General features: G+C 41.6%; 1 protein-coding gene across 1 annotated transcript in view; it reads left to right on the top strand.

The window, feature by feature from the left end:
- The window catches only part of LOC124555899 (unconventional myosin-Va-like), a 145,651-nt gene that overhangs the window by 13,276 nt on the left and 105,591 nt on the right, over positions 1-26,784 (top strand). Inside the window, exon 2 of the mRNA XM_047129958.1 lies at positions 4,535-4,853. Within this exon, the coding sequence (XP_046985914.1) occupies positions 4,535-4,853 (319 nt within the window). The remainder of the gene's footprint in view (positions 1-4,534; positions 4,854-26,784) is intronic.

Below are 26,784 nucleotides of genomic sequence, written 5' to 3'. Positions count from 1 at the left end.
CGGCTGTTATCATCAATGCTGCCAAACGTTCCATTCCTCGTACTACCTCTTCTTCACATCACGTTTCAGTCCCCTGGTGGAATGAGGCTTGCAGAGATGCTATCTGTGCTCGACGACCTGCTTTACACACTTTTTGCCGCCATCCTACACTGGCGAATTGTATTAATTACAAACGACTCTGAGTGCAATGTCTTCGAGTCATCAAAGACGGCAAAAAAGCTTGTTGGGCCTCTTTCACAAACTCCCACTTCTGTCGTCTGGAGCGGCCTGCGGCGGCTGTGGGGCATTAAGGCCCACTCCTCGATACCTGGCCTGACTTCAGGTAATGAGGTACTTGTAGACCCTGTGGATGTCTCCAATGCCTTCGGCTGTTTTTTTGCGGAGGTTTCAAGCTCCGCCCATTACCACCCTGCCTTCCTTCCCAGAAAAGAGGCCGAAGAGGCTCGGCGACCTTCCTTCCGCTCGCTGAATCTGGAAGATTATAGTCCCCCTTCGATTTGGAGAAGGCTTACGATACCTGTTGGAGAGGAGGTATCCTCCGCACTATGCATAGTTGGGGCCTACGTGGTCACCTGCCCCTTTTTATTGATTCATTTTTAACAGATCGAATGTTTAGGCTACATGTGGGTTCCGTATTGTCTGTCTTCCTCCAGGAGAACGGAGTGCCTCAGGGCTCCGTTTTGAGCGTAGCCCTTTTTGCCATAGCGATCAATCCCGTTATGGATTGCATTCCACCTAACGTCTCCGGCTCTCTATTCATCGATGACTTCGCGATCTACTGCAGTGCCCAGAGAACATGCCTCCTGGAGCACTGCCTTCAGCGTTGTCTTGACAGCCTATATTCATGGAGTGCGGCTAATGGCTTCCGGTTCTCTGAAGAGAAGACGGTTTGCATCAACTTTTGGTGATATAAAGCATTCCTTCCACCATCCTTACATCTCAGTCCTGTTGTTTTTCCCTTCATGGAGTCAACAAAGGTTTTAGGGCTCACACTGGACAGGAAACTTTGTTGGTCTCCGCATGTCTCTTATTTGGCTGCCCGTTGTACACGTTCTCTGAATATCCTACGTGTTCTTAGTGGTTCATCTTGGGGAGTGGTTCACACTGTCCTGCTTCGCTTATATCGGTCCATAGTCCGATCAAAGCTGGATTATGGGAACCTCATCTACTCGTCTGCTCGCCCATACCTCTTACACCTTCTCAACTCCATCCGTCATTGGGGGTTACGTCTTGCAACCAGAGATCTCTATACCAGTCCCGTCGAGAGTCTTTATGCTGAAGCTGCCGAATTACCATTGACCTACCTGCATGACATACTGCTTTGTCGGTATGCCTGCCAGCTGTTGTCAATGCCCGACCATTCCTCTTATCAGTCCTTCTTCGACGATTCTCTCGACCGTCAGTGTGGGTTGCATGTGTCTGCCCTGCTGCCCCCTGGAGTCCGCTTTCGTCGCCTGCTTCAACAATTGGATTTTGCCCTCCCTACCACCTTCAGAGAGGGTGAGAGCCCGACACCACCTTGGCTCCAGGCTCCGGTTCACATTCATTTTGACCTCAGCTCACTCCCGAAGAAGGGTACTCTGGATGCAGTGTATTGCTCGCGGTTTGTCAAACTTCGTGCGCGACTCACCAGTAACACTTTTATTTACACTGATGGCTCCAAAACTGATGATGGTGTCGGCTGTTCCTTTGTCGTCGGGAACATCACCTTTACATACCGGCTCTTTGACCAGTGTTCCAGCTTCACGGCTAAGCTTTTTGCTCTCTCTCAGGCCGTTCAGTATGTCCGCCGCCACCGCCATTCTCCGTATGTACTCTGCTCTGATCCACTCAGTGCTCTTCAGAGCCATGGAGCTCCATATCCGGTCCATCCCTTGGTGCAACGGATCCAGCAATCCCTCCATTCTTTTGCTGATGATGGCTCTCCAGTTAGCTTTATGTGGGTTCCAAGCCATGTAGAAGTGCCTGGGAATGAGGCTGCTGATGCTGTGGCCAAGGCTGCAGTCCTCCTGCCTCGGCCATCCGCCCTTTGTGTCCAATCATCTGACATTAGTGGGGTTGTTAGTAAGAGGTTTGTGTCATTATGGTGGGATACTTGGTAGTCACTTCAAGAAAATAAGCTCTGGGCCATAAAACCATTCCCAACAGCTTGGACAACCTCCTCCCGACCATCTCGGCGAGAGGAAGTCATTTTGGCCAGGTTGCAGATTTGGCATTGCCGGTTTAGCCACCGCTACCTGCTATCTGGTGACCCCGCCCTGCAGTGCCCTTGTGGTAATGCATTGACAGTGCGCCATGTTTTATTGTTGTGTCCCCATTTTACTCAATCTCGTGTTGTCCTGTCTCTGCCCTCTACACTACAGAAAATTTTAGCTGATGACGCTCGAGCAGCTGTTCGTGTTCTTTGTTTTATTACTTTGACGGACTTATCCAAAGACATCTAACTCTTTTAATTATTTTATCTGTGTCTTTGTAAGAACTTTCTTGTGTCCCCCCCCCCCCCCTTGAGTTGTACCAAATTATGTGTGCACTTACATTTTTGACTCGGCACTAATGACCTCAGTAGTTGAAAGATCCAAAAATATGCCTGTGGCACACTCATCTTTATCATGGGCGTTAAGTACAACTTTTGTGAATTCTAATGTGGCTGACTCCGTATTTTTGCCACTTCGGAAACCAAACTGAAAAGATTGTATTTATTCAGGTAATTCATTAATCTGTCTTTCATAATTGCTTCTATTATTTTTGAGAATGCCGACAGCAGGGAAATGGGCTGGTGATTTTCTATGTCTTCTGCATTACCTTTCTTAAGCAAAGGTACAACTCTTGCCTGTTTTAACTGCTCTGGAAATGCCCCTGATGTGAAGGATTCATTCATTATATTTGTTAAGGGGCCTTGTATAATCCCTATCCATTGTTTCAGTACACACATTGCTACTTCATCTAAACCTACTGACTTTTTATTTTTTAGTTTCTGAATTGTTTTACTGACTTCATTCTCTGTGGTTGGAAGTAACATCGCCATGCTTAGTGCAACATTATTTGCAGGTGTTATGTTTATTTGGGGGAATTTTTGTCTCTGCAATACTTCAAATATGCTAGTTTACATAGTTTGCTAAGTGCTGTCAATCATTTATTACTTTATCCCGCTCCCTTAGCAGTATGTTATTCTGCATTCCTATTTTTATAACATCCCAGACTGCTTTGCTTTTATTCTCTGCATTATATATTATTTTATCATTAAATGACTTTTCTGCAGCAATCAGCCCATTCTTATAGATCTTTTTGTATCTATGATAGAAATTTATGAATTCTGGATCATTGCGAATCTTTTCCATGGAACTGAGGTGTTTAAGTGTTTGGGAGCACTTCTTTCTTAATACTTGCTGTTATCCATCTGTTTTTGTGTGATGTTGATACAGACATGCATACATTTGGAAATTCCTTTTCAAAGTTAAATTTAAACAATGTGGAGAATTTAGAGAACTTCATATCCACATTGGTTTTCTTATACACTTCATCCCATCTTTGTTTTTCTAGTTCTTTTGAAAAAGCTTTTATTTTGATTTCTGATAGATGTCATTTGTAGGCATGTAGTTTAGGGAATGATTCAATGCCTGACTTTACCTAGTAATGCATGAAACTTATCAAAGTAACACAAATAAATGTTTTATTCATAAACCCCAGAACAGTAACAGAAATAGGCCTCTCACGAATCCACACAACACGAGACACAGAACAATGAGTGTAAAAAGTACGACTGGATAAACAGAGAGAGTCAGCTCTGCTCCATGCATAACGCCTCCCAGGGGCAGTCACCAATCGGTGGTAGATAGACACATTAAAAAACACACACACACGAATTTCAAGCTTTTGCAACCCAAGGTTGCTTCATCAGGAAAGACGGAAGGAGTGGGAAAGACGAAAGGATGTGGGTTTTAAGGTGAGTGTATACCTGTCCTTTTTTTCCCCCTAAGGTAAGTTTTTTTATTCCCGGGATTGGAATGACTCCTTACCCTCTCCCTTAGAACCTACATCCTTTCGTTTTTCCCTCTCCTTCCGTCTTTCCTGATGAAGCAACCTTGGGTTGCGAAAGCTTGAAATTTGTGTGAGTGTTCGTGTGTTTTTTATTGTGTCTATCTACCAGCGCTTTCTCATTTGGTAAATCACAGCATCTTTGTTTCTTATGTAAAATTTTCCCACATGGAATGTTTCCCTCTATTATATATGTCACATGCACTGGTAGCAGGATACAGCATTGTCACAGAGCTTCTCTCAGGGAAATCCTGTATCAACAACTAGCTGCTCTTTGTTGTGGTTCTTTACCTGGTTTTGCAATATGTTGTGACTGTTTCTGTGTTATAGCTTGAATTTAATTTATTTGTAACTCAGTTAAAATGGCATCTGAAGGTAGGATTTCTTTTCACATTCATGATATTATGCATGTTCCTGAATGTGAGGTCATATTGCTGACCAGTAATGCAGATGATACCAATTTGTTATTGAAAATTGCTTGTTTACTATTTGTTTGCAGGTTAGAGAGAACAATGCTTTAAGGATGGCACAGATAGAATTACTCGAAATGAAACGAAAGTTTGATGCCTTGAGAGTTGTGGAGACAGAGAAAAAAATGATGGTTGCCTTGTTGCAGAGAAAGGATGAAGACTTAAAAACTCTGAAAAGCTTGCTTGAAAATGAAAGGAAAGAAAAAATGACTATAATTAATGAAAAGGAACATTTTGAAAAAGAAAAAGCAGAAGAAGTAGAAAGAATTAATAAAGAAAATCTTAGATTAAAAGCTGAGCTTGACAAATTAAATGAGAGAATAAAATCTAATCAGTTTGGAGCAGCAGGTAAACCAGTAGCACATTAAACATATGTCATTCATAAATACCAAAGTTTCACCAACATTATTTTACTTTGTTTCTACTTTGATTTATTTATTTAAATTTGAAAGTTATTTGATCAGTTAAATTTTGTAGATCTGTAATATTGACATACAGCTTGCAGATGAGATTACTTACTTGGGATCATCAGCACTTAATACCTCTTTTCTATGGTTTATCTCCTTCATTTGCACCCCTTTGTTTCCTTCCTCTCTTTTACTTTTTATGCTGCCACTCTGTCCATGCCACTTGCTGTCCCCTTCCCCCACCTCCCCACCCACCCCAACCCCCAAGAGGCTCATAACTCTTCCATTAGTACATGCATGGTGAGCACGGCCCCCCAATCTATTGTAGTACACAATAAAATTGCAAACCCACTAGCTCAAATAATGAATCAATGTTTTGAAGAGGGCTGTTTCACAGAGGAACTAAAATATGCTGAAGTCAAACCACTCTTCAAGAAGGGATCAAGAGAGATCATGGGAAATTATCATCCTATCTCAATTCTCCCTGTCCTATCTAAAATATTTTATTTGAAAAACTTTCTGTTGCACAAATCCAAAACTTCATTGCAAAATATTCTGTTATTCTAAACAATCAGTTTGGTTTTCAGCAGGGGGAAAACGCTATAGACGGAGTAAACAGTTTCATTGAGAAAATAAGTACATCATTAGACAAGAGAAATAAGATGGCAAGAATTTTCTGCGACCTCACAAAGGTGTTTGATTCTGTACACAATACATTGCTTGTTTACAAACTTGAATAATATGGCATTAGTGGCAGTGCCCTACAATGGCTTAAATCCTAAATCCTACTCATCCAACAGAAAGTAAAGAGTTATCATTTCTTCAAATGGCATATATTATTTTTCTGACTGGAAAAAAAAAAAAAAATTCTTGTTGTTCCACAAGGCTCCATATTATGCTCAGTCCTGTTTCTCTTTTATGTTAATCACATACCATTAAATATCAGCTCCCCATCAGTTCTGTTTGCAGTTGATACTTCTGTCTTAGTTGAAGATCAGTATTCAGAAAAAAATTCCCAAATCTGTGATCAGTAACCTCAGTGCTTTAGAAACTTGGTTTCAGCTAAATGGGTGGAATCTAAATGTATCTAAGACTCGCATGATGCAGTTCAAAACCAAACAGTCCAAATATGAGCAGACTAAGATTGTACACAACAACAAACCTATAGAAGAAGTTGACTCAGTCAAGTTCTTGGGTTTAAATGTAGATAAAAATTTGAGCTGGCTGGCTCACGTTGAATACCTGGCAAACAAACTGAGCAGCTTTGCATTTGCAATGCAAATATTATCAACTGCAACTGACATGGACACACAAAAAGTAGCATATACAAGTTACTTTGAATCCATTATTAGGTATAGTATTGTTTTTTGGTGTAACTCGACAAATAGTGCAGATACTAAAAGGACAGAAAAAATCATACAAAATATGTGCAGTGCAAATCACAAAGAACCATGCTGACCAGTATTTAGAAAACTTAAAATATTAACTCTGCCATCCTTATACATTTATGAGATTATTATATTTCTGTACACCAGACATGAATTATTTGAGAGAAACCATTTTGTCCATTCACGTGATACTAGAAACAGAAAATTTTATGCTCCCCACCCACCATATCAGACTGTATGCCCAGGGACCTCAATACGTGGGAATGAAAATTTGTAATAAATTAAAAGGGAACAAGTTAATGCAGATGAATTTAGACTCACTTAAAACAAAGCTATATGAGGTACTGACACGGAAGTGTTAGTACTCAGTGGATGAATTCATGCAGGACAAACTGGAAATTTTTGAGCTGGACAATGTGTTACACGTTCTAAGAAATATCCTTATAGTGTTATTATTTATTATAGTGCTATTATTTATTAATGTAAAAATCATTGTAACTGTTTTATAGATTTTTGACATGTCTCCTATATGCAAACCAAATGGATTGCAAATGTACATCATGAGACGAATAAAACACAAAAACAATTCCCCACATTGTCTACCTAATGGGCCAGACAGCTGGGAGCAAAAAAATTTATTCGGTACCTGGTATGTACTAGAGTAAATGGGAATACTTCTACAGTGAAATCACCATTATTTTTGTGTAGGACAAAATGGTTCAAATGGCTCTGAGCACTATGGGACTCAACTGCTGAGGTCATTAGTCCCCTATAACTTAGAACTAGTTAAACCTAACTAACCTAAGGACATCACAAACATCCATGCCCAAGGCAGGATTCGAACCTGCGACCGTAGCGGTCTTGCGGTTCCAGACTGCAGCGCCTTTAACCGCACGGCCACTTCGGCCGGCTGTGTAGAATAAATTGAAGATAAATTTGTAGTTGACTCCCTGTGAGAAATGCACAATGGATCACTTTTAAGGCCACCTCTGCTGCACAATCTCAAGCTCTTTAAACATGTGGACGACTGGGTAGCTTACCAATGACTGTTCACTAAGTTGAACTCTGTCCTTGAGCCCTGGCAGGCTCGTCAGTACTGACTTACCGCTGTGTCATCCTCAGTCAATGGGACTATTGGATGTGCAATGGAGGGGTGTCAGATCAGCACATGGCTGACCCAACTGTCAGTTTTCATAACCTGGAACCACTACTTCTAGGTCAAGTAGCTCCTCAGTTGGCATCATGAGGCTGAGTGAACCCTGTTCCAGTGTTCCCACCAAGGAAAAATCCCAGAAGTACTGGGAATTTAACCCAGGTCCACTGCATGGCAATCAGTACTCCTGACTACTCTCTATTGCCCCATGTAAATCTCTAATCCGGTCCAAGGAAACCTTACACTGTAGATAGTCAAGAAGCTATAGGTTAATCTCAAATGGCATGGTTTCCATTTTTTTGCATGTACAAAAAGGTCCAAAGAATAACCGAACAGATACAGCTGCTTTCATCTTAGTATTTGAAGCAAATCTCCTCCCAGAGGAAGTTAATCATGGTGTACAGGTGTGAAATGAAACATTATGTCCTATCACCCACGAGGTCCTTCCAATGCGTATGCTTTGGTCATATGTCATCCTGCCACATGCCACAAAATGTGGCAACTGTAGATGGCCATTCCATGAAGAGCCTTTTAAACAACCACCTTTGTAAAAGGTTTTTGATTGTGCTGAGTCACAGTCATGCAGTATTTTTTAAAAGAAAAACCGCCATTTGACTGTGTATTACTGTATTTTTCTTCTGTACTATCTATATTTCAGATTTTATGCCATTATCAAGTACAATGCTAAAAGTTCTTCGACAATTAACACATTATATATGGTGAAAAACCAGATATAACTAGATATGATGTCTTAATGGTGTAAGAGCTTTTAGCATTGTACTCAATAACTATGTAAAATGTGAAATATAGGTAGTACAGAAGAAAAATATAGTAATTTACAGTCAAATGGTGGTTTATTCTTTGTGTCTCACTTGCAAAAAAAAAAAAAAAAAAAAAAAAAAAAAAAAAAAAAAAAAAAAAAAAAAAAAAAACACTATCCTCCACATTTACTGACTTGCCCAAATTTAAAAAAGAAAAAAAAAGTACAAAAATATAAAAAATTGAGCACCTGTCATATATTGATGCTTAAAAAAAATGAATACTTACATCCTGCCTCTGCCCTTCTCTCATGGTTTCCATGGCCCCATCTTTGGGAACCACATCCTGCTCCCATCCAGAGAAGCAGCTCTCTCCTCTAGCAGGGCTCCCTCTCGGGACCCCTTTCTCCAGAAACCCCAAGGTCAGAGGTTTGACACCAACTATTGCCTGGAGTTGCCACATCCTGGGGGTGCCAGAGTTGTCTGCCCTTCATCCTTATCCACAACTGCTGTGGATAAGTCCTCGTCGGCCGGTGTGGCCGAGCGGTTATAGGCACTACAGTCTGGAACCGCGCGACGGCTATGGTCGCAGGTTTGAATCCTGCCTCGGGCATGGGTGTGTGTGATGTCCTTAGGTTAGTTAGGTTTAAGTAGTTCTAAGTTCTAGGGGACTGATGACCACAGAAGTTAAGTCCCATAGTGTTCAGAGCCATTTGAACCATTTTTGATAAGTCCTCACAAGAATGTCAGTGACCAAAGGTTGTGAAGCAGAAGGGAAATACCAGGAGAGGGCCATTCCAGTGACTCCAGAGGCATCAGATCTCTCCACTCATTTGGATATGGAACAAATGTTAATCAATATGATTCCATCCCCACTGATGACAGGTAGTGATTCTGGGGCACAACTGATCTTTCTGGCCCTTCTAGCCTAATCAGGACACCCAGCACATGATGATCTAATCAAACCGTAATGGATATTACTGTCACCTGCTAGAACTACATTATCTCATTTACTCATCTTCTACAATTCGTGTTGCTCTATAACAAACATGCTTCACTGATGACTATTTCCCAATGCTGCATTGTTATCATGCCATCAATGTGTGAATTTCTGTTTGTACTACAGTGGAAGCAATTGCAGTGCATGTGAGAATGACCTCAGCAATCACCACCACATCCAAGGCAGGCTATTATTTACCTTCAGATGACCAACTTAATCCAACAACTCCCCTCCCCCTCCCATCTTTCCTCTCCAGGGGGCTCATGGTTCTTTCGTGAGTTTGTGTGTGGTGCACATGAGGCCCCGAGTTATTGCAGCTCATTTTTCATTCCCTCACTGCTTTTCCTTCTCCCTGCCCCCTCCCTCCCTATCCCTGCTCCTTCCCTGTTGCCACCTCCTTCCCCTCTCTTGGTGTTCTGCTTTATGTTGACCTGGCTATTCTCCTGGTTTCCTGTATTGGTTGCAATTTTGTTCCTTTTGCCCGTTCTTTCACCCTTTTGACGTTTTAGTCCCCACTTGAGGTTTTACCTCCACTTCAAAATTTCCTGTTTTTATTGTGAGCCATATGGGGAAGAACTCCCTCCCTAGCATTTACGGTGTGGATTCCTCTCCCTTCTCAGTTCCCCTCTCTCTTTCCCAGTCTAGCCCCCTTCCACACTGCTAGGTCACCAGCACGTGTAGCCAGTCCTTGTGGTGGGACTGTTATGTACCCATATGGCTGAGCCCCCTGACAACACAGGGATCACACTGCTGATACCTCAGTTGTTCCCTCCCCGTGTATGCCAAGGAGTAGTTGCTTGTCTTCTTGGAGCATTGGAACTCTTGGCAACAGCCACTGTGCCAGATGGCCCTTGCTGTGACTGGGTGACGCCCATGGGGAGAGCCCCTGGTTGCAGTGGGTGATATCAGGGCGGATGCTTGGCGAAAGCTGCAAAAATCTGGCTGTTCTCACACAGCCATCTCTTCAAATGGCGAAGGATTCTTAAATGCTGTCTCACATGACCTGGCAACTTTTCCCTCCCTGGCTACACCATGGGAGGAGGGCCAGGCTCCCATGGAGCTGAAACCTTTTCCCTGTTACCTCATCTGTACTAGGACAGATAGGAGGGACAAATTCACCACCACAAAGCCGTTGTTTTTTGTGGAAAATATAGAGGACAAGTTTGGTGAAGTGGAGTCGATTAGTAAGATGTGATTGGGTTCCGTGTTGATCAAAACTACTTCTGCCACCCAATCTGCAGCTCTTTGTGCCTGTGATCGTCTTGGCAATGTCCCAGTGTCTATCACTCCTCACCAATCTCTGAATATGACCCAGGGAGTCATTTTTTTATAGGGATCTTGCCCTGCAAACTGATGCGGAACTCCAGGCTAATCTGGAGTGGCATGGTGTTCATTTTGTCCGACGTGTGCAGAAGGGTTGCAAAGACAACTGCACCAATACTGGCGCCTTCATCCTGGCTTTAGAGTTGGATACCCTCCCAGAGAAGGTTAAGGTTATGTGTTACAGATGTGACATGAAGCTGTACATCCCTCCACCTATGTGGTGCTCTTGGGGGTTGCGTTTTGGGCATATGTCTTTCCGCTGTACGGCGGACCCCTTGTGTGGTGACTGTGACCACACCGTCCATGAGGGAAGCCCTTGTTCCACTGCATGTGTGTGGTAATTGTGCTGACTACCACTCCCCTCACTCACCAGACTGCTCGGCTTACAAGAGAGAAAAGAAGATACAAGAATATAAGCCCCTGGATTGCCTGTCTTACACTGAGGCTCGCCAAAAGTATGAGAGACTCCGTCCGGGATCACTATCTTCAACTTTTGCCTCTGTTACTTCCTTTCCTCCTCCTCCTCCTCCTCCTCCTCCTCCTCCTCCTCCTCTTACCATGCCCCCCTTCCCTCCTCGTCCTTACCCCAGCCCCACCCCACTCTCTCACCTGACGATTTACTCTGATTGGAATCAGCCATCTGACAGGCTTTTACTCACTGCTGGCACCTTGTCCCACTGTTCTTTTACCTACATAAGGTGTATGACATGGCTTGGTGCCATTACATTTTAGTTACACTCCATGACTGGGGCTTCCATGGTCCTCTTCAGATTTTTATTTGCGAGTTTTTATCTTACTGGTTCTTCCGAGTTCAAGTTGGCACTTCACCACAGGGTTCTGTGCTAAATGTTACTCTCTTCCTCACTGCCATTAATGGGTTTGTGACCTCTGTTGGGCCTCTAGTTACCCTGGCATTAAACGTTGACAATTTTTGCACCTGGTGCAGCTCCCACTCGATGACGTCTGCTGAGTGCCAGATCCAAGGCACCATCCGATGGGCCTCTGTGTGGGCCACCACCCACGACTTCCCGTTTTCCTCCTCCAGAACGCAGGTTATGCATTTTTGTTGTCAACTCACAACACCCTGAACCAGAACTTTACATAGGCAACCAGCTCCTTGATTTTGTAACACAGTCCCGTTTCTTGGGCCTTATTTTTGATAACAAGCTGACATAGCTGCCCCACATTCACTACCTAAAAACTACATGCATACGGAAGCTTACTGCTCTCCACCTCCTGGCCCACATATCTTGGGGTGCAGACCATTCCACTCTCCTTCTTCTTCTTCTCCTCCTCCTCCTCCTCCTCCTCCTCCTCCTCCTTCTCCCCCATGCTCTGGTTTTGTCCAGACTCTATTATCTATTATGGTAGTCAGGTTTATCGTTCAGCAGCTCCTTCCACTTAGAAACTCCTTGACCCTGTCCATCATTGTGGGGTGCATCTGGCTATTGGTGCCCTTTGCACTACTCCTGTTGATAGTCTCCTCACATAAGCGTGAATTTCCCCTCCCCCCATAGACATCCAACAGAGCCAACTCCTTGTTTCCTGTGCAGTTGCCATTCACCACTTCCTTGGCCATCCTCTATACATTGCAGTCTTCACCAATGAGAAATGTCTCCCTCATAACACCTGCCCAAGGGTGGGATTGCCAGTTGGCATGCATCTCACTACCCTCTGTCAGGATCTCCATCTGCACTCTCTTCCAGAGTCCTAAGATCTATGTTGATCCTATGGTTTACTGGCATCTTGTATGTGCCATCCTTGCAGAGTTCCAGGGTGCCACCATCTTTTACTCTGATGGTTCTAAGACTACTGATAAGGTGGGATATGCTTTCACGTCTCTTACCAGCTTTGAGCACTATTTGTTGCTAGGATCATGTAGTGTATTTACAGCAGAGCTTCTAGCCATTTACAGGGCCCTCCTTTTTTGTTTCTCAGGCCTCCCTCCATAGTGTTTTAATTTGTTCAGACTCCATGAGCAGCCTTCAGGCTATTGATCGATGCTACTCTCATCACCCCTTGGTCTCCGCCATCCATGACTTTCTCTCTGCCCTTGAGCATGCTGCCTGTTAAGTCATCTTTGTCTGGGTCCCAAGTCATGGAGGAATCCCAGGGAATGAAGTGGCTGACTGTTTGGCTAGAGAAGCAGATACTTACCCCCTTTTCCTTTCACGATTCCAACTGCGGATATGTGGATCTATGTCAAATCTCTCTTTGCCCAACAGCGGAATGCCATCTGGAGCGCTACTGCTCATGGTAATAAACTCCGCACAATCAAGCACTCTACTGCAGTTTGGGGCACTTCTTTCGGCCCCCTCTCAGGAGTCCACTGTTTTATGTTGTTTACTTATTGGCCATACCCGGCTCACCCATTGTTTCCTCCTACATAACGACCCTCCCCCCACAATGTGGTTGTGACGCCAGACTGGCGAAATCTCGCATATTGGTGGCATGTCCCTTCTTTCGACCCTTCGTGCTAAGTATAGTATCCTTGCTTCCTTAACTTTAATGTTAGCGGATGATTCACAGATGATTGACCTGGTCCTCACATTACTCTATGGAAGTGGTTTTATTTCCAGTTATGAGGTTCTCCTTTTGTCTTGGAGCAGGGGCAGGTTGGTTGTGATTGGGACTCCTTTTGCAGTCTTCACGGTTTGTGATCCCATGACTGCCTCCACCCCCCCCCACCCCCCCCCTTTCCCTTTTTCCAGTTTTTAGGTTTGGTCTCACCTTTTATGCTTATACTGTGTGTGTTTAATGTTCATTCTTTTATAATTTTGCTCCTCTGATTGAAGCTTTTCATTTCTAGTGGACTCTCTTTCTAATGTAACCTCCTTTGGAATTGCGGGACTGATGACTTCACCGTTTGGTCCCATACTCTCTCAGTTAACCAATCAGTCCCGCCCTTTCCTCTTACTTTACAATTACAGTGCACATCATCATGCCCTGGGGAAGTTCCATTTCTTCTGGTTAGGCCTTCTGATTAGCTAACTTCTTTCCAATCTTGGTCTGTCTCCCCTCAATGACAATACTCCTAGCCACTTTGTTGCTTCCCATAGCGCCTATTCAGCTGCTGACCTTATGATCTCTTTCCCTTAAGCTCATGGCTTCGCTAGAATGGCCTGTACCCAATGAGCTTCGTACAGTGACCATTTTTCAGTGTCCTATCACTTGTCACAGCCCTATGGACCAATAACCATGTTTGGCACTTCAGAGAACCAATGACAGTTGTATGCTTTTGCTATCATCTATGTTGCCTGTTTGTCAGATTGCTTCAACAAGGTTGTGGGAGATGTCTTTGATACAATCTCCCATGCTGCTGGAACTGCTATTCCTCTTTCTGAATGTTGCCTCCGCCATTGTATGTGCCATGGTGGACCAAAGAAACTGCAATGCCTATTCAGTTTGGCAATACCTTGGAGAGTTTATTGTAGTGCCTCTTTCCAGGAAATCCACCATCCTCCCTTTCAGGCAACTAAATTCTGAGGTTCACTATCTAATTAAATGCAGTAAAAATGAATGTAGGGAGCACTATGAACATTTCACTGCATTGGAGCTACTTCAGGCACTTTCCTCATCTCACAGTATGGTCCCAGGCCTTGATTAAATTCATTATGAGATGATCCAACATCTGAATGAATATTATTCAGTTGCTCCATGTACTGAGGATCTTTAACCATATTTCTCTTCACAATGGTTAGGTAGTATCATCATACTAGTTCTTAAGCTAGGCAAAAACCCCTTTGTCCATTGACAGATATGTCAGTTAGCCTCAACACTGACTTGGCTGCACAATATTTGTCAACTAAAGACTAACAGTCTTTGCTTTCTTGCCCACACCTCTTCAGGTGCTGATTGCACTACTCTTCTCTGTATTTATCAGGCCCTGCTATTGCCACAGTTGGACTATGGTTGCCAGGTTTGTGTTTTGGCACCCTTTTACATTTTGAAACTGATAGATCCAGTCAGTCATCATGGGGTAAGACTGGCCACTGGCACCTTCCTGACTAGTTCCCTAGACACACTTCTTGCTGAAGCAAGAATCTTCCCTCTTTATTTCTGACAGTACCAACTGTTGCTCACTTATGCTGTTACCATCAGACATTTCCCTAATCATCCAAATGATCACACATTTTTGACCGAGAGAAGTCTCACAGTGGTTAGCACACTGGCCCCACTTTCAGGATCACGACAGTTCATACCCTGTCTGGCCATCCTGATTTAGACTTTCTGTGATGTTCCTAAATCAGTTCAGGCAAATGCTGGTATGGTTCACTTCCTTCTCCATCCTTCCTTAATCCAATGAGACCAATGACCTTATACGAAGGCTATCCACAAAGTACATTACGTTTTGGAATTAAAAATAAATAAAGTATTGGAAATTCTTTTAATTATATACAGATGAAAGCCGCACTTAAATACTACTTTTCTACATAGTTGCCATTTAAATTAAGGCACTTATCATAGCGATGGACGAGCTTGGAAATTCCTTCGCCGTAAAATTCGGCCGCCTGCGCCTTCAACCCTGTGGTTACCTCTTCTTGAAGCTGTGCGTCGTCATCAAAACGCTGCATAGCCAACCACTTCTTCATCGCTGGGAATAAGTGGAAGTCGCTCGGTGCCAGGTCAGGACTGTACGGCAGATGAGGAAACAACTCCCACTTAAAAGATTCGAGAACTTCACGAGTGGCATTTGCCGTGTGGGCCCGGGCATTATCGTGAATCAGCAAGATCTTTGAGCCCAACTTTCCCCTGCGCTTGTTTTGTATTGCTCTTCTGAGGTTGTGCAGAGTTTGGTAATACCTTTGACAGTTTATTGTAGTGCCTCTTTCCAGGAAATCCACAAAAATCACACCTTTTCTGTCCCAAAAGAAGAGGTAACCACGTGGTTGAAGGTGCAGGTGGCCGAATTTTACGACGAAGGAATTTCCAAGCTCATCCATCGCTACGATAAGTGCCTTAATTTAAATGGCAACTATGTAGAAAAGTAGTATTTAAGTGTGGCTTTCATATGTATATAGTAAAAAAAAATTCCAATACTTTATTTATTTTTAATTCCAAAATGTAATGTACTTTGTGGATAGCCCTCGTAGTTTGGTCTCTTCCCCCAAATCAACCTAACCCAACATATTTTTTGGCTTTGATCTCCTGACACCAACCCCCTGATAGGATTACCAGTTGGCGCATGTCTCACAGCCCTGTGCCGGGATCTCCACTTAACTTCTTGAGAACATACTCCCTGCATCCTCCCCTTTGGTCAATACCCAAGCTATGAATTAAGACCAATCTGTTTCATGGTTGTAGAGTTTACATTGCCACCATGACTTTTCAGCATCTGTTACTTTGAGTTTTAGTATCAGGGTGTTACCTCTCATTTATGCTCTGAAACCATAGACAAGATGACATGTGCTTTTACATTCAGCCCCAGGAACATGTAGTGTTCACACAGTGGAGCTGATAGCCATTAACAGAGCATTAAGTTTTCTGAAACTGGCCTCCGTTAATAGCTCTTTAATTTGTGGCTCAAGGAGCAATTTTCTGGACATTTATCTAATGCTGTTCTTGTCATCCTGTAATATTGGCTACTTATAACCTCTCTTACCTTAGTCACACTGCCTGCATAGTTGTCTTTCTCTGACCTCTAAGTCATGTGGCTATCCAATGGAATGAACTGGCTGACCATTTGACTAGAAAAGCAGTTAAATGCCCACATATACTTTGATCACCCCAGATGGACATTTTCCAGTGCAAATAGTCTCTGCTCAGACTGAGTTGGAACATCTGGTGGGCTACTGCCCCTTCTAATAAACTCCACACTATAAGGGAGACTACTGCTACATGCCACTCCTCCTTCCATCCCTCCCAGAAGGACTCTACTGTTCTATGTCACTTCCTTATCACTCATACCAGACTAACTCACAGCTTTACTTCATGTAACAAGCTACCTCCACATTGTGGTTATGGGACCTTACAGACAGTAGTACACACAACCTGGTAGAGTGCCCCCTCCTGGCTTTAATTCTTTGCCTCTAATATTGACAATCGACTCATGGGCAGTTGGACTGGTTTCCTGTTGTTCTCCATGAAATTGGTTTTTTGTCAGATATGTTTTCTCCCCCATGAACCATGGACCTTACCATGGGTGGGAAGGCTTACATGCCTCGTGTGGATAGCTGTAATGGAGGCGCAACCACAATGGAGGGGTATCTGTCAAGAGGCCAGGCAAACATGTTGTTCCTGAAGAGGGGCAGCAGCTTTTTCTGTAGTTGCAGGGGCAACAGTCTGGATGATTGACTGATCTGGCTTTGTGAAATCAACCACTATGGCCTCACTGTGCTGGTACTGTGAATGGCTGAAAGCAAGAGAAAACTAAAACAGTAATTTTTTTTACAAGAGCATGTAGCTCTACTGCATGTTACATGATGATGACATCCTCTTGAGTAAAATAGTCCCCCGTTCAGATCGCTGGGTGGGGAATACTCAGGAGGATGTCATTATCAGGAGAAACAAAACTGGCATTCTGCATATCAGTGTGTGGAATGTTAGACTCCTTAATCAGGCAGGTAGGTTAGAAAATTCGAAAAGGAAGTAGATAGGTTAAAGCTAGATATACTGGGAATTAGTGAAGTTCGGTGGCAAGAGGAACAGAAGGACTTCTAGTCAGGTGAATACAGTGTTATAAATTCAGAATCAAATAGGGGCTTTGCAGGAGTTGGTTTAATAATTAATAACAAAATATGAACACAAGTAAGCTACTATGAACAGCATAGTGCAAGCCTTATTGTAGCAAAGTTAGATACAAAGCCCACACCCACCATGGTAGTACAAGTTTATATGCCAACTAGCTCTGCAGATGAAGAGGAGATTAAGGAAATGTATGGTGAGGAAAAAGAAATTTGTCAGATAGTTAAGGGAGATGAAAATTTAATAGTCATGGGGGACTGGAATTCGACTGTAGGAAAAGGAAGAGAAAGAAAAGTAATAGGTGAATGGAGACTGGAGGGAAAAGAATGAAAGAGGAAGCTGCCTGGTAGAACTTTGCACAGGGCATAATTTAATCATAACTAACACTTGGTTTAAGAATTGTGAATGAAGGTTGTATACGTGAAAGAGATCTGGAGACACCAGAAGGTTTCAGATTGTTATACAAAGGCAAGACAGAGATTTCTGAACCAGTTTTAAACTGTAAGACATTTACAGGGGCAGATGTGGACTCTGACCACAATTTACTGTTTATGAACTGTAGATTAATACTGAAGAAACTGCAAAAAGGCAGGAATTTAAAGAGATGGGATCTGGATAAACTGAAAGAACCAGAGGTTGTAGAGCGTTTCAGAAAGAGCATTAGAGAATGACTGACAAGAACAGGAGAAAGAAATGCAGTAGAAGAAGAATGAGTAGCTTTGAGAGATGAAATAGTGAAGGCAGAAGAGTTCCAAGCAGGTAAAAAGATGTAATAGAAATCATTGGGTAACATAAAAGATATTGTATTTAATCAGTGAAATGAGAAAATGTAAACATGCAATAAATGAGGTAGGTGAAAGGGAATACAAATGTTTAAAAAATGAGATCGACAGAAAGTGCAAAATGGCTAAGCAAGAATGGCTAGAGGACAAATGTAAAGATGTAGAAGCATATATTACTAATGGTAAGATTGATGTTGCATACAGGAAAATTAGAGAGGCCTTTGGAGAAAAGAGAACCACCTGTATGAATATCAAGAGCTCAGGTGGAAAACCAGTCCTAAGCAAAGAAGGGAAAGCAGAAAGGTGGAAGGAGCATGTAGAGGGTCTATACATGGGAGATGTACTTCAGGGCAACATTATGGAAATGGATGAGGACATAGATGAAGATGAGAAGGGAGATATGATACTGCATGGAGAATTTGACAAAGCACTATAAGACTTAAGTCAAAATAAGGCCCTAGGAGTAGACAACATTCTGTTAGGGCTACTGATAGCCTTGGGAGAGCCAGCCATGACAGAACTCTTCCATCTGGTGAGCAAGATGGATGAGACAGGTGAAATAACTGCAGACATCAAGAGGAATGTAGTAATTCCAATTCCAAAGAGGTCAGGAGCTGAGAGGTGTGAAAATTACTGAACTATCAGCTTAATAAGTCACGGTTGCAGAATATTAACATGAATCCTTTACAGAATAATGGAAAAGTTGGTGGAGGCCAACTTGGGGAGGATCAGTTTGGTTTTCATAGAAATGTAGGAACACATGATTCAATATGACGACTTCTCATAGAGATAGGTTAAGAAAAGATAAGCCTACATTTATAGCATTTGTAGACTTCGAGAAAGCTTTTGACCTAGTTGACTGGAATACACTCTTTCAAATTCTAAAGGTGGTAGGGGTAAGATACAGAGAGCAAAGGGCTATTTATAATTTGTGCAGAAACCAGATAGCACTTGTAAGAGTTAAGGTGCCCAAAGGGAAGCAGTTGTTGAGAAGGGTGTAAGATGGGCTTGTAGCCTATCCCTGATGTTATTCATTCTGTGTATTGGGGAAGCTGTAAGAGAAACAAACGAAAGATTTGGAGTAGGAATTAGAAGCCCAGGGAGAAGAAATAAAAACTTTGATGTTTACCAATGACATTGTAATTCTGCCAGAGGCAGCAAAGGACTTGGAAGAACAGTTGAACATAATGGATAGTGTGTTGAAAGGAGGATATAAGATGCAAAATGAGGATAATGGAATGTAATAGAATTAAATTAGGTGATGCTCAAAGAATTAGATTGGGAAATGAGTTTTGCTGTTTGGGAAGCAAAATAACTGGTGATGGTCGAAGTAGAGAGGATATAAAATGTAGACTGGTAATGGCAAGAAAAACATTTCTGAAGGAGAGATATTTGTTAACATTGAGTATAGAGTGAATGGAATTGGGGAGATGAGAATTTTGTGGTACAACTGAATTAAAGAAGGGATTTGTTGGAAGGACACATCAAGGGATCACAAATTTAGTACTGGAGGGGAGTGTGTGGGGCAACAATCATAGAGGGAGACTAAGAGATGGATGCAGTAAGCAAATTCAGAAGGATGTAGGTTACAGTAGTTACACAGAGATGAAGAGGCTTGCACAGGATAAAGTAGCACAGAGAACTGCATCAAACCAGTCTTTGGACTGAAGACCACAACAACAACAACAACAACAACAATAACAATAACATAATGTTTTCAACTACTTTCGTGGTGGGGGTGGGTGGCTGTGGTTGAGGTGTCTCCCACCTTATGCTAGGTTTGGGAGACCATCAACCATACCTCAACCTCCCATTTGTTCCATACTTGTCTCCAACACCACAATGTGACACCATTGCTTATCAGTTATCCACAGAATCACAGAATGTAGATGCACACTTAATAGTTGGTAACAGGCCAAACAGGGGCATTTCTAAGGCACTTTCACTGAGATGTTATTTAGGAGAGCATATGGGATTTATGATACCCCTAGCCTGATATAGGCTCATATCTTTAGAGTGTGCTAAACACATTGGTATCTTTTCCTCAGCTGTATGTGTATAAAGTTCTCTTTGGTAGTGAATGCCTCTGTATGTTTGGACCAACTTTGATATCAGGCTGTATTTATTTCATGCAATTGTTAATTCTTAATTGTAATTGTTAATTCATTGTAATATTTCAGACCCATATTGATGGGAGAAGAAAAGCCTGCAGATGCCAAATATAATCATTCTTATAACAATTTATTCTGCCACTCACATTTTAAAAAATCCACAGGAAAGCTTGTGATTGAACTACCTAGCTGACATCAAGCAGCTACTGTGTGGAAAGTGACACTAATAAATACTTTCATCTCTTCTATTCTCACACATTGTTCAATCTTGAAACAACATTCTTGGAAAAATGACATTGCATTTAAACTCATTTGAGGACTTCATTCTGGCCCATTATTTTTCATTATTGAGCCTGTAATATTCAAAATTGATAAGACTTTGTGTGTAATTTTTAACTGTCAGTATTCTGTGTTAAAAATTCCTTTGAATACAAAAGCAGCACCTTGTACTATGTATACAGGAGTGTAAAACTATGCAGAAGAGCAACAGTTTTTTCAGTTGGTGACTTATGCTTGTTTTTGGTTAATCATTCACTATCTGATTATAGTTGAGCTTAAATTTATCAGAATGATTCATGTTTGTATTATTATTAGTCCATGGCACTAAAAAAATGTATACACTTACTTTGTAGTCACTCAGATTTGTATTTCCAATAATGCTTCTTTTGATGCTATCAACATTTATTGAGACTAGTATATTATGTATGCTAAAATGAAGACACCCTTTTAAGGATATACTGCAGTTAATTGTTTCCACTAGACATGCTACCCTAAATGGTATATATTTTAGTGATGTTATGCAATAATTTTCTTTAATTTTAGTAGAGAATCTACAGGCTTGTGTTGAGCTAAAAAGGCTGATGCTGAGCAAAGATAGAGATGGATATCAGAAACTCCTGGAAGAGCACAACCTATTGAAAAAACAAAATGAAATCTTGAAGAATGAAATGGGTCACCTGCAATGGCATGGGCATTCTAAAAGTACTCATCAGTGTTCTTTTTATAGTCCAATCACTGATAGTGCACAAGATAAAACTATAAGTGGTGTATCTGACCATGGGGAAGATGTAAGTTTTTATTCCTTTATTATCCCCACTGTGTTTATCTTGTGTTTGCAATGTCTGTATACTATGGGATTTACTTGTAGGTGAAATGCATTTTCGGGTAATGCAGAATCAGATAACTTACACAGATGAAACAATTTTGTCTTCACATATTTTTCAAATTCAAAATAATAATTAAAACTTCAGGCTTGTCTCATGTGAATGTTAAAAGGAGGAAGGGAATTCCAGCAAAAGAAAAAAATCGTTATTCAGGTTCCACAGCTTGCTGAAGTAGATGGAACAGTATCAATATTATGCTCTGTTAATTTAAATATATCCACCTGATGATGAATGTATGATCACTTTGGTTATTCCAGCACTTGTAAAATGAACCATAAACATGGTTATAATTTGAATATCTTCTTCTGTAGCAAAGGATCTACCTATGACTCAATTTTTTTCAGTGTTAAAGTACATACCATGGCCTTTTGGCCTTTATACTGGTGTCCCAAGAGGATTTGTCAATATTCATGGATATGATGAGAAGGACCATTCCAAGGAAAAAAGTCTAGTAAGCATGGGCTCTAAAATGCATTCCTTAAGCTCTATGAGAATATGTACATCTTTACTACTGGGAAATGTATCTCTTCTATTGAATAAGTGCTCACAGATCTTAAGGTATGCATTTCAGAGCCCAAGTTCACTAGATTTTTATTTTTTCCCCCAAATGATCATTCCTGTCATATTCCTGAATGTTGTCCCAGTAGAGTGCACACAGAATACCATTCCGCGAGTTACTGCAAGAACTGTCAGCCATTTTGAAGCTTCCAAAATAAATTTCATTATAGCGTATATGGTCAAAAAAGTATGTGCAAACATGTTTATAATTTTATTCATTGTTACCACTTTGTACAAAATATAAAATGTAATGAATTTACCTGGAAATCAGATGGAAAAAGTAAGTAAACTGTTCATTATTTTGAAAGTAATCACCATAACTGTTGATAAACTTAACCCACTATGTGATACACAGTCAATACCATCACAGAAACATGTTTGTGGTTGCCTACCAAACCATGATTGTACCCAGACATGCACCTCTTCATCAAAAGCAAATCTGTGGCCACAAACATCTTTCTTCAGGTCTCCAGAGAGGTGAGTTATAATTAGTCTGATCAATTCTATTTCCACATTCTTCTGGAAACTTCATCTTGGGACACCAGTATAAAGACCATGGTATGTACTTTAATATGAAAAGAAATTTGACTCATTGGTAGATACTTTGCTACGTAAGAAGACATTCAAATTGTGTTTGCCAATATTATTGAAAACCAGGCTTTTCACCTCAAAAATACAGGATATGGAAGTAAAACTCTACCAGTAAGGAAGCTTTATTATTGATTCATGTGCTTTAGTCATGCTTTTCAGTGCTATCTTTGTTTTCAGACTGAAGGTGTTCAATTGGTTCTCAGGCTCCACCAGAAGGTAAAAGAACTGGAAAAAGAAACAATCAAGTTGCAGAAACAAATGGAAGAGGTAGAGAAAGAAAAAGATAGTCCATGTGGTGATACAGCATTTACACATGTTGGTTTTAGAGTATGACTTGAAGTGATGATTAAACTTTCAATTCTGTGTACTACTATTTAAATAATCTATTTGATAGTATATTAGAATTTGATATCAAAAATAAATTTGATTAGGGGATTATTTTTTCTGTGTCTGTTTTTTGTAAGAACAAGATGTGTGTGTGTCATCTTCGATGGTTTGGGCATGTTTTACGGGCTGGTGATGACTCTATTGCCAAGGTGGGTTACACACTTGAAGTTGTCAGCAGCAGACCCTAAGGATGACCTAAGCAATAATGGGCTGATACAATTCATAAAGACCTTAAATGTGTGAACATCCACCCAGATGCAGCCCTTGATAGAGCAAAATGGAGACAACGGACCCATATAGGGGACCCCGCAGGCACATGGGAAAAATGCTGAAGGAAAAGAAGAAGAAGAAGAAGAGTAGTAGATGATGACTTGAAATGCAATAAAAGAACCATTTTGAATCATGGGTGCTGTGCTGCTTTGATCTATATGATGGTTTTTCTAATGTGTATTGACATAAGTTGCTTGCATTAATTATTTTATGTTTCTTCAAACTTCCTTACCTGACCAGTTCTGTACATTAACACTAGCTAACAACACATAGATGAATTTTGTAACCTACAATTTGAATGATACATTAGGACAGTACAAACTTTCTCACAAAACATACATACAGCTTATATAGTAAATCGATATTAAAATGCATCATCTGTGTGGTCAACTCCATTGCCAACTCTTGTTTCAGATTTCAGAAACAACATCCAAATGTTTTAAGGTTAGTGGAAAGAAACTTTTTGTGGAGTGGGAACATATTGCTACTGAAATAGGGTTACAGTTGGTGGTTTTTGTGTTTGACATCAACAGGTGGTTTTATTGAGCCATCTCAAACAGAGAAATCAACATCTGGGAAGGTAGCTCATTGATGGTCAGATGAAGCAGGTTTTGGAGATGATGATGATGATGATGATGAAGCAACTTGAAAAAAAAGCCCCAAGATCATGATGATGTCAATTAATTTAAACCAAACAAGGGCTGTTAGGGGTCAAACAGGTATGGATTATTTGTTTAGGTTGCCCACAAACAGGTTAGCATTTAATGCAAAACTGATACTCATCACAATTCCATGGAGCTTTTGTAGATTTAGGCTTCAAAAGAGAGAATTATAGGGCAGAATGTCATTGACTGAAAGGATTAGGATTTAAGTGGTGGATTCATATTGGCAGGTTACTGGGAAATGTGTTCATGGCAATAAAGCTGTGAGCATAGGGGATGATGTGTCAGGAAATAGCATCCACAGTGCAAAGCACAGGAGGAAGTGATTTAGTCTTTGATGTAAGAAGGCAGACTGTGGACAATTGATTGGAGATGATGCTCAACAAAGGCTGGAAGATCTTTCTATGAGTGTGTTATATCCAGCCACAGTGAGGCGAACTGTAAGGGGTTTAGTGGTATTAGCTTTGTGAAATTTGGGGTGAAAGTAAAGATAAGGGTTCAAGTGGTTGACAATGTGTGAGCACGTGGATTAAGGTAAGAGCTTTGGAAAGAGCTGCTGGCGGTTGTGTAGGCTGAAGGTCGTATAGGGATAGCATCCTGTGGTAAAGTATGTAAGCATTGGTGTTGAAAACATGAGGAGAGTTCCCTCTGCCTCGTGATTACTTTGATCCATGACCATGCTTCTGGAGCCCTTTTCTGAAGGGGGCTGAAGTTCATTTTAAGGCTGAGGTTGTTTTGTAAGTGTGCAGTTCACCTTACTGGAAAGAGATCTAAGGCAGGAAGGTAATGTTAAGTTGGATGTGAGGAGTTCCTGGAAAGTTATCAGGAATGGCTGCTTAGGATGGATTGAGGACCACAATTAGTAGTAGCTTGGAAGTGTTTGAGACAAGCTGCTGTGTGATTTTTTGCTGGCTGAGCTCAGTTGTGCAGATGACAAACAAATGAGTTGACTGAAGGGAACAAATAAAGGAAAGCAGAGCCTTTGCTATTCCATCATTCTTAAACTGGATTTGGAGCTAAATGAGAGGCATTTTGAAAGTACTGTAATGTTGCAGGGGCCATGTTCTTGCAAGACAAGATATTGACAGTATTTATGTAGAAAGGGGTTAGGTGAAGGTGATTTCTCTGCCTTAATGAATAAGTGACATATAAAACTATCTCTAGAAACATACTGCACCAGCCTTGCAATAGTCGTAGCAGCAATAGTTCACATGATCTCCAAAAGTAACAGTGTCACACTACCCTTAGGTCTATCAACAACTGTATCTTTCAGCCTAAGTAGGACCCAAGATGGGCCAGTTTCTCTCAACACAATTCCAGGTGGCCACACTAAATAAAATTGTGTTCAGATGATCTTGAGGACCTGGTAGGTAACTGAATTTCCATGGCTTGTTGATCAAACCACTGACCAAATTTTTGGGTGGGGATGTGATACTTTCTCAATGAATTTTCAAACTCTGCCTGCAGCTTTTTGTGTAACTCACATACATTGTAGAAGAAAAGATGTATGAGCAGCACCATTTCAGCCCTTTGTAAATTAAAGAAACGAAGCATGTGTAATGGGGTCAGGATGGTCTTAGTGCTATTAATCTCACAATGGACAAGAATGATAGACTGAAAAGTAGGTTAGAAGAACCAGTTTCTCAGCTGTCATAGAATTGTAAAGACAGTGAAGGTAACATTATTATTTATATAGCCAAAGTCACGCAAGTCAAGTAGTCAGCGTCCCAGTGACGCGTGTTGACCCTGGGCTGTGGTATTTCCTTTGCTTGACACATGGCAGTGGGAGATTCCACTAGTGCAAAGATGTCAGGCTGGGCAAGTGGCCACAGAAGTACTGAAGTCAGCACATTGTCTGGTGTGGAGTTGTGTCATACCTGCCAACATCAGACACACAACGACAGAAAACTCTGGTGTAGGCTGGCTATGCTATCAGGTGCCAATGCAGCAGGCCAGGAGCTCGCATTGGACATGGTGCAGAAAATATGCAAGGATGGGCAATGAACCAAGGACACCAGAAGGTGCCCCAGAGTCAGTTGATGACAGCCAGCAGTATGCCTCTAGCTGGCAGGCAACAGTTTGGCTACTGGCAGCATTGAGATTACATGTGGGTCATAGATGCATAGGTAGAGGAGGTAGCACCTTGTTGTAGTTGAGATGACCCACTTTGGGTCGACGATCACCATGGAGTACTTTTCAGTGTATGGTGCAGTTGACAACAGTTGGATGAGGCATGCGATATTTGGGGCCGCTCGATCTGGCTCTGTTATGACAGTATGTCACTTTTGGCCACTTAGACCACAGAAGCAGCAGAGTGCCATGCCCTGGCAGGATGTAATCCAGGTAGTCACTGCAATAGCCTGGATCTCACACCATGCTGTGTGAACAGTGTTCCAGCCCCAGCAGCAGCTGGCAGGGCCTGGTATGTGGCAAATGTACACACTTCAGTGCTGGAGCAGAGGTTTCCTTCATGTCAGCTCAGTGTGTGTCCAGTACAGGCACCATAATTTGGTAAGGTACCTGGTGGTTCATCTGGGTGCAGGTTGCAGACATTGATTTGGAAATGTAGTGCCATAACACATGATTAGTTCACATTTTCGTGTTTAAATGTGTAAGTACTACCACTAGCCTGAACTGAATCTTGCTGCTAAGAGTGATCCATCATTTATTGTGGTTTTTATGTGCTTCTACCTTGCCACTGCTGTGTAGCAATGTGTAATGTGACTCACCAGTCAAAGAGGAATCTTTCATGCTTCAGATATGCAGTGGCTGGTGTTTATGCTCAGAGCTCTCCTTCCACCCTATTACATGCATTTAGCAGAGTTACTTCAGGGCAGTGACTTCAGTACATGATAAAAACTGGATGATTGCTCGCACGTGATGTTGTTGGACAATTTTCTGCACTGTGCCAAGCGTGTATACTGCTACAATCAAAACTGAACAATGGTGCATTTGTCATTTATTTTGTATTGGACACACCAGTTTACACTACCAGCAGAAATGTTACGTAACTGAGGTACTGCCAGTATATTTTGCAAGTTG

The sequence above is a fragment of the Schistocerca americana genome, chromosome X, assembly GCF_021461395.2.
Source record: "Schistocerca americana isolate TAMUIC-IGC-003095 chromosome X, iqSchAmer2.1, whole genome shotgun sequence".
Taxonomy (NCBI): domain Eukaryota; kingdom Metazoa; phylum Arthropoda; class Insecta; order Orthoptera; family Acrididae; genus Schistocerca; species Schistocerca americana.
This window is presented reverse-complemented; position numbering and strand designations above follow the sequence as displayed.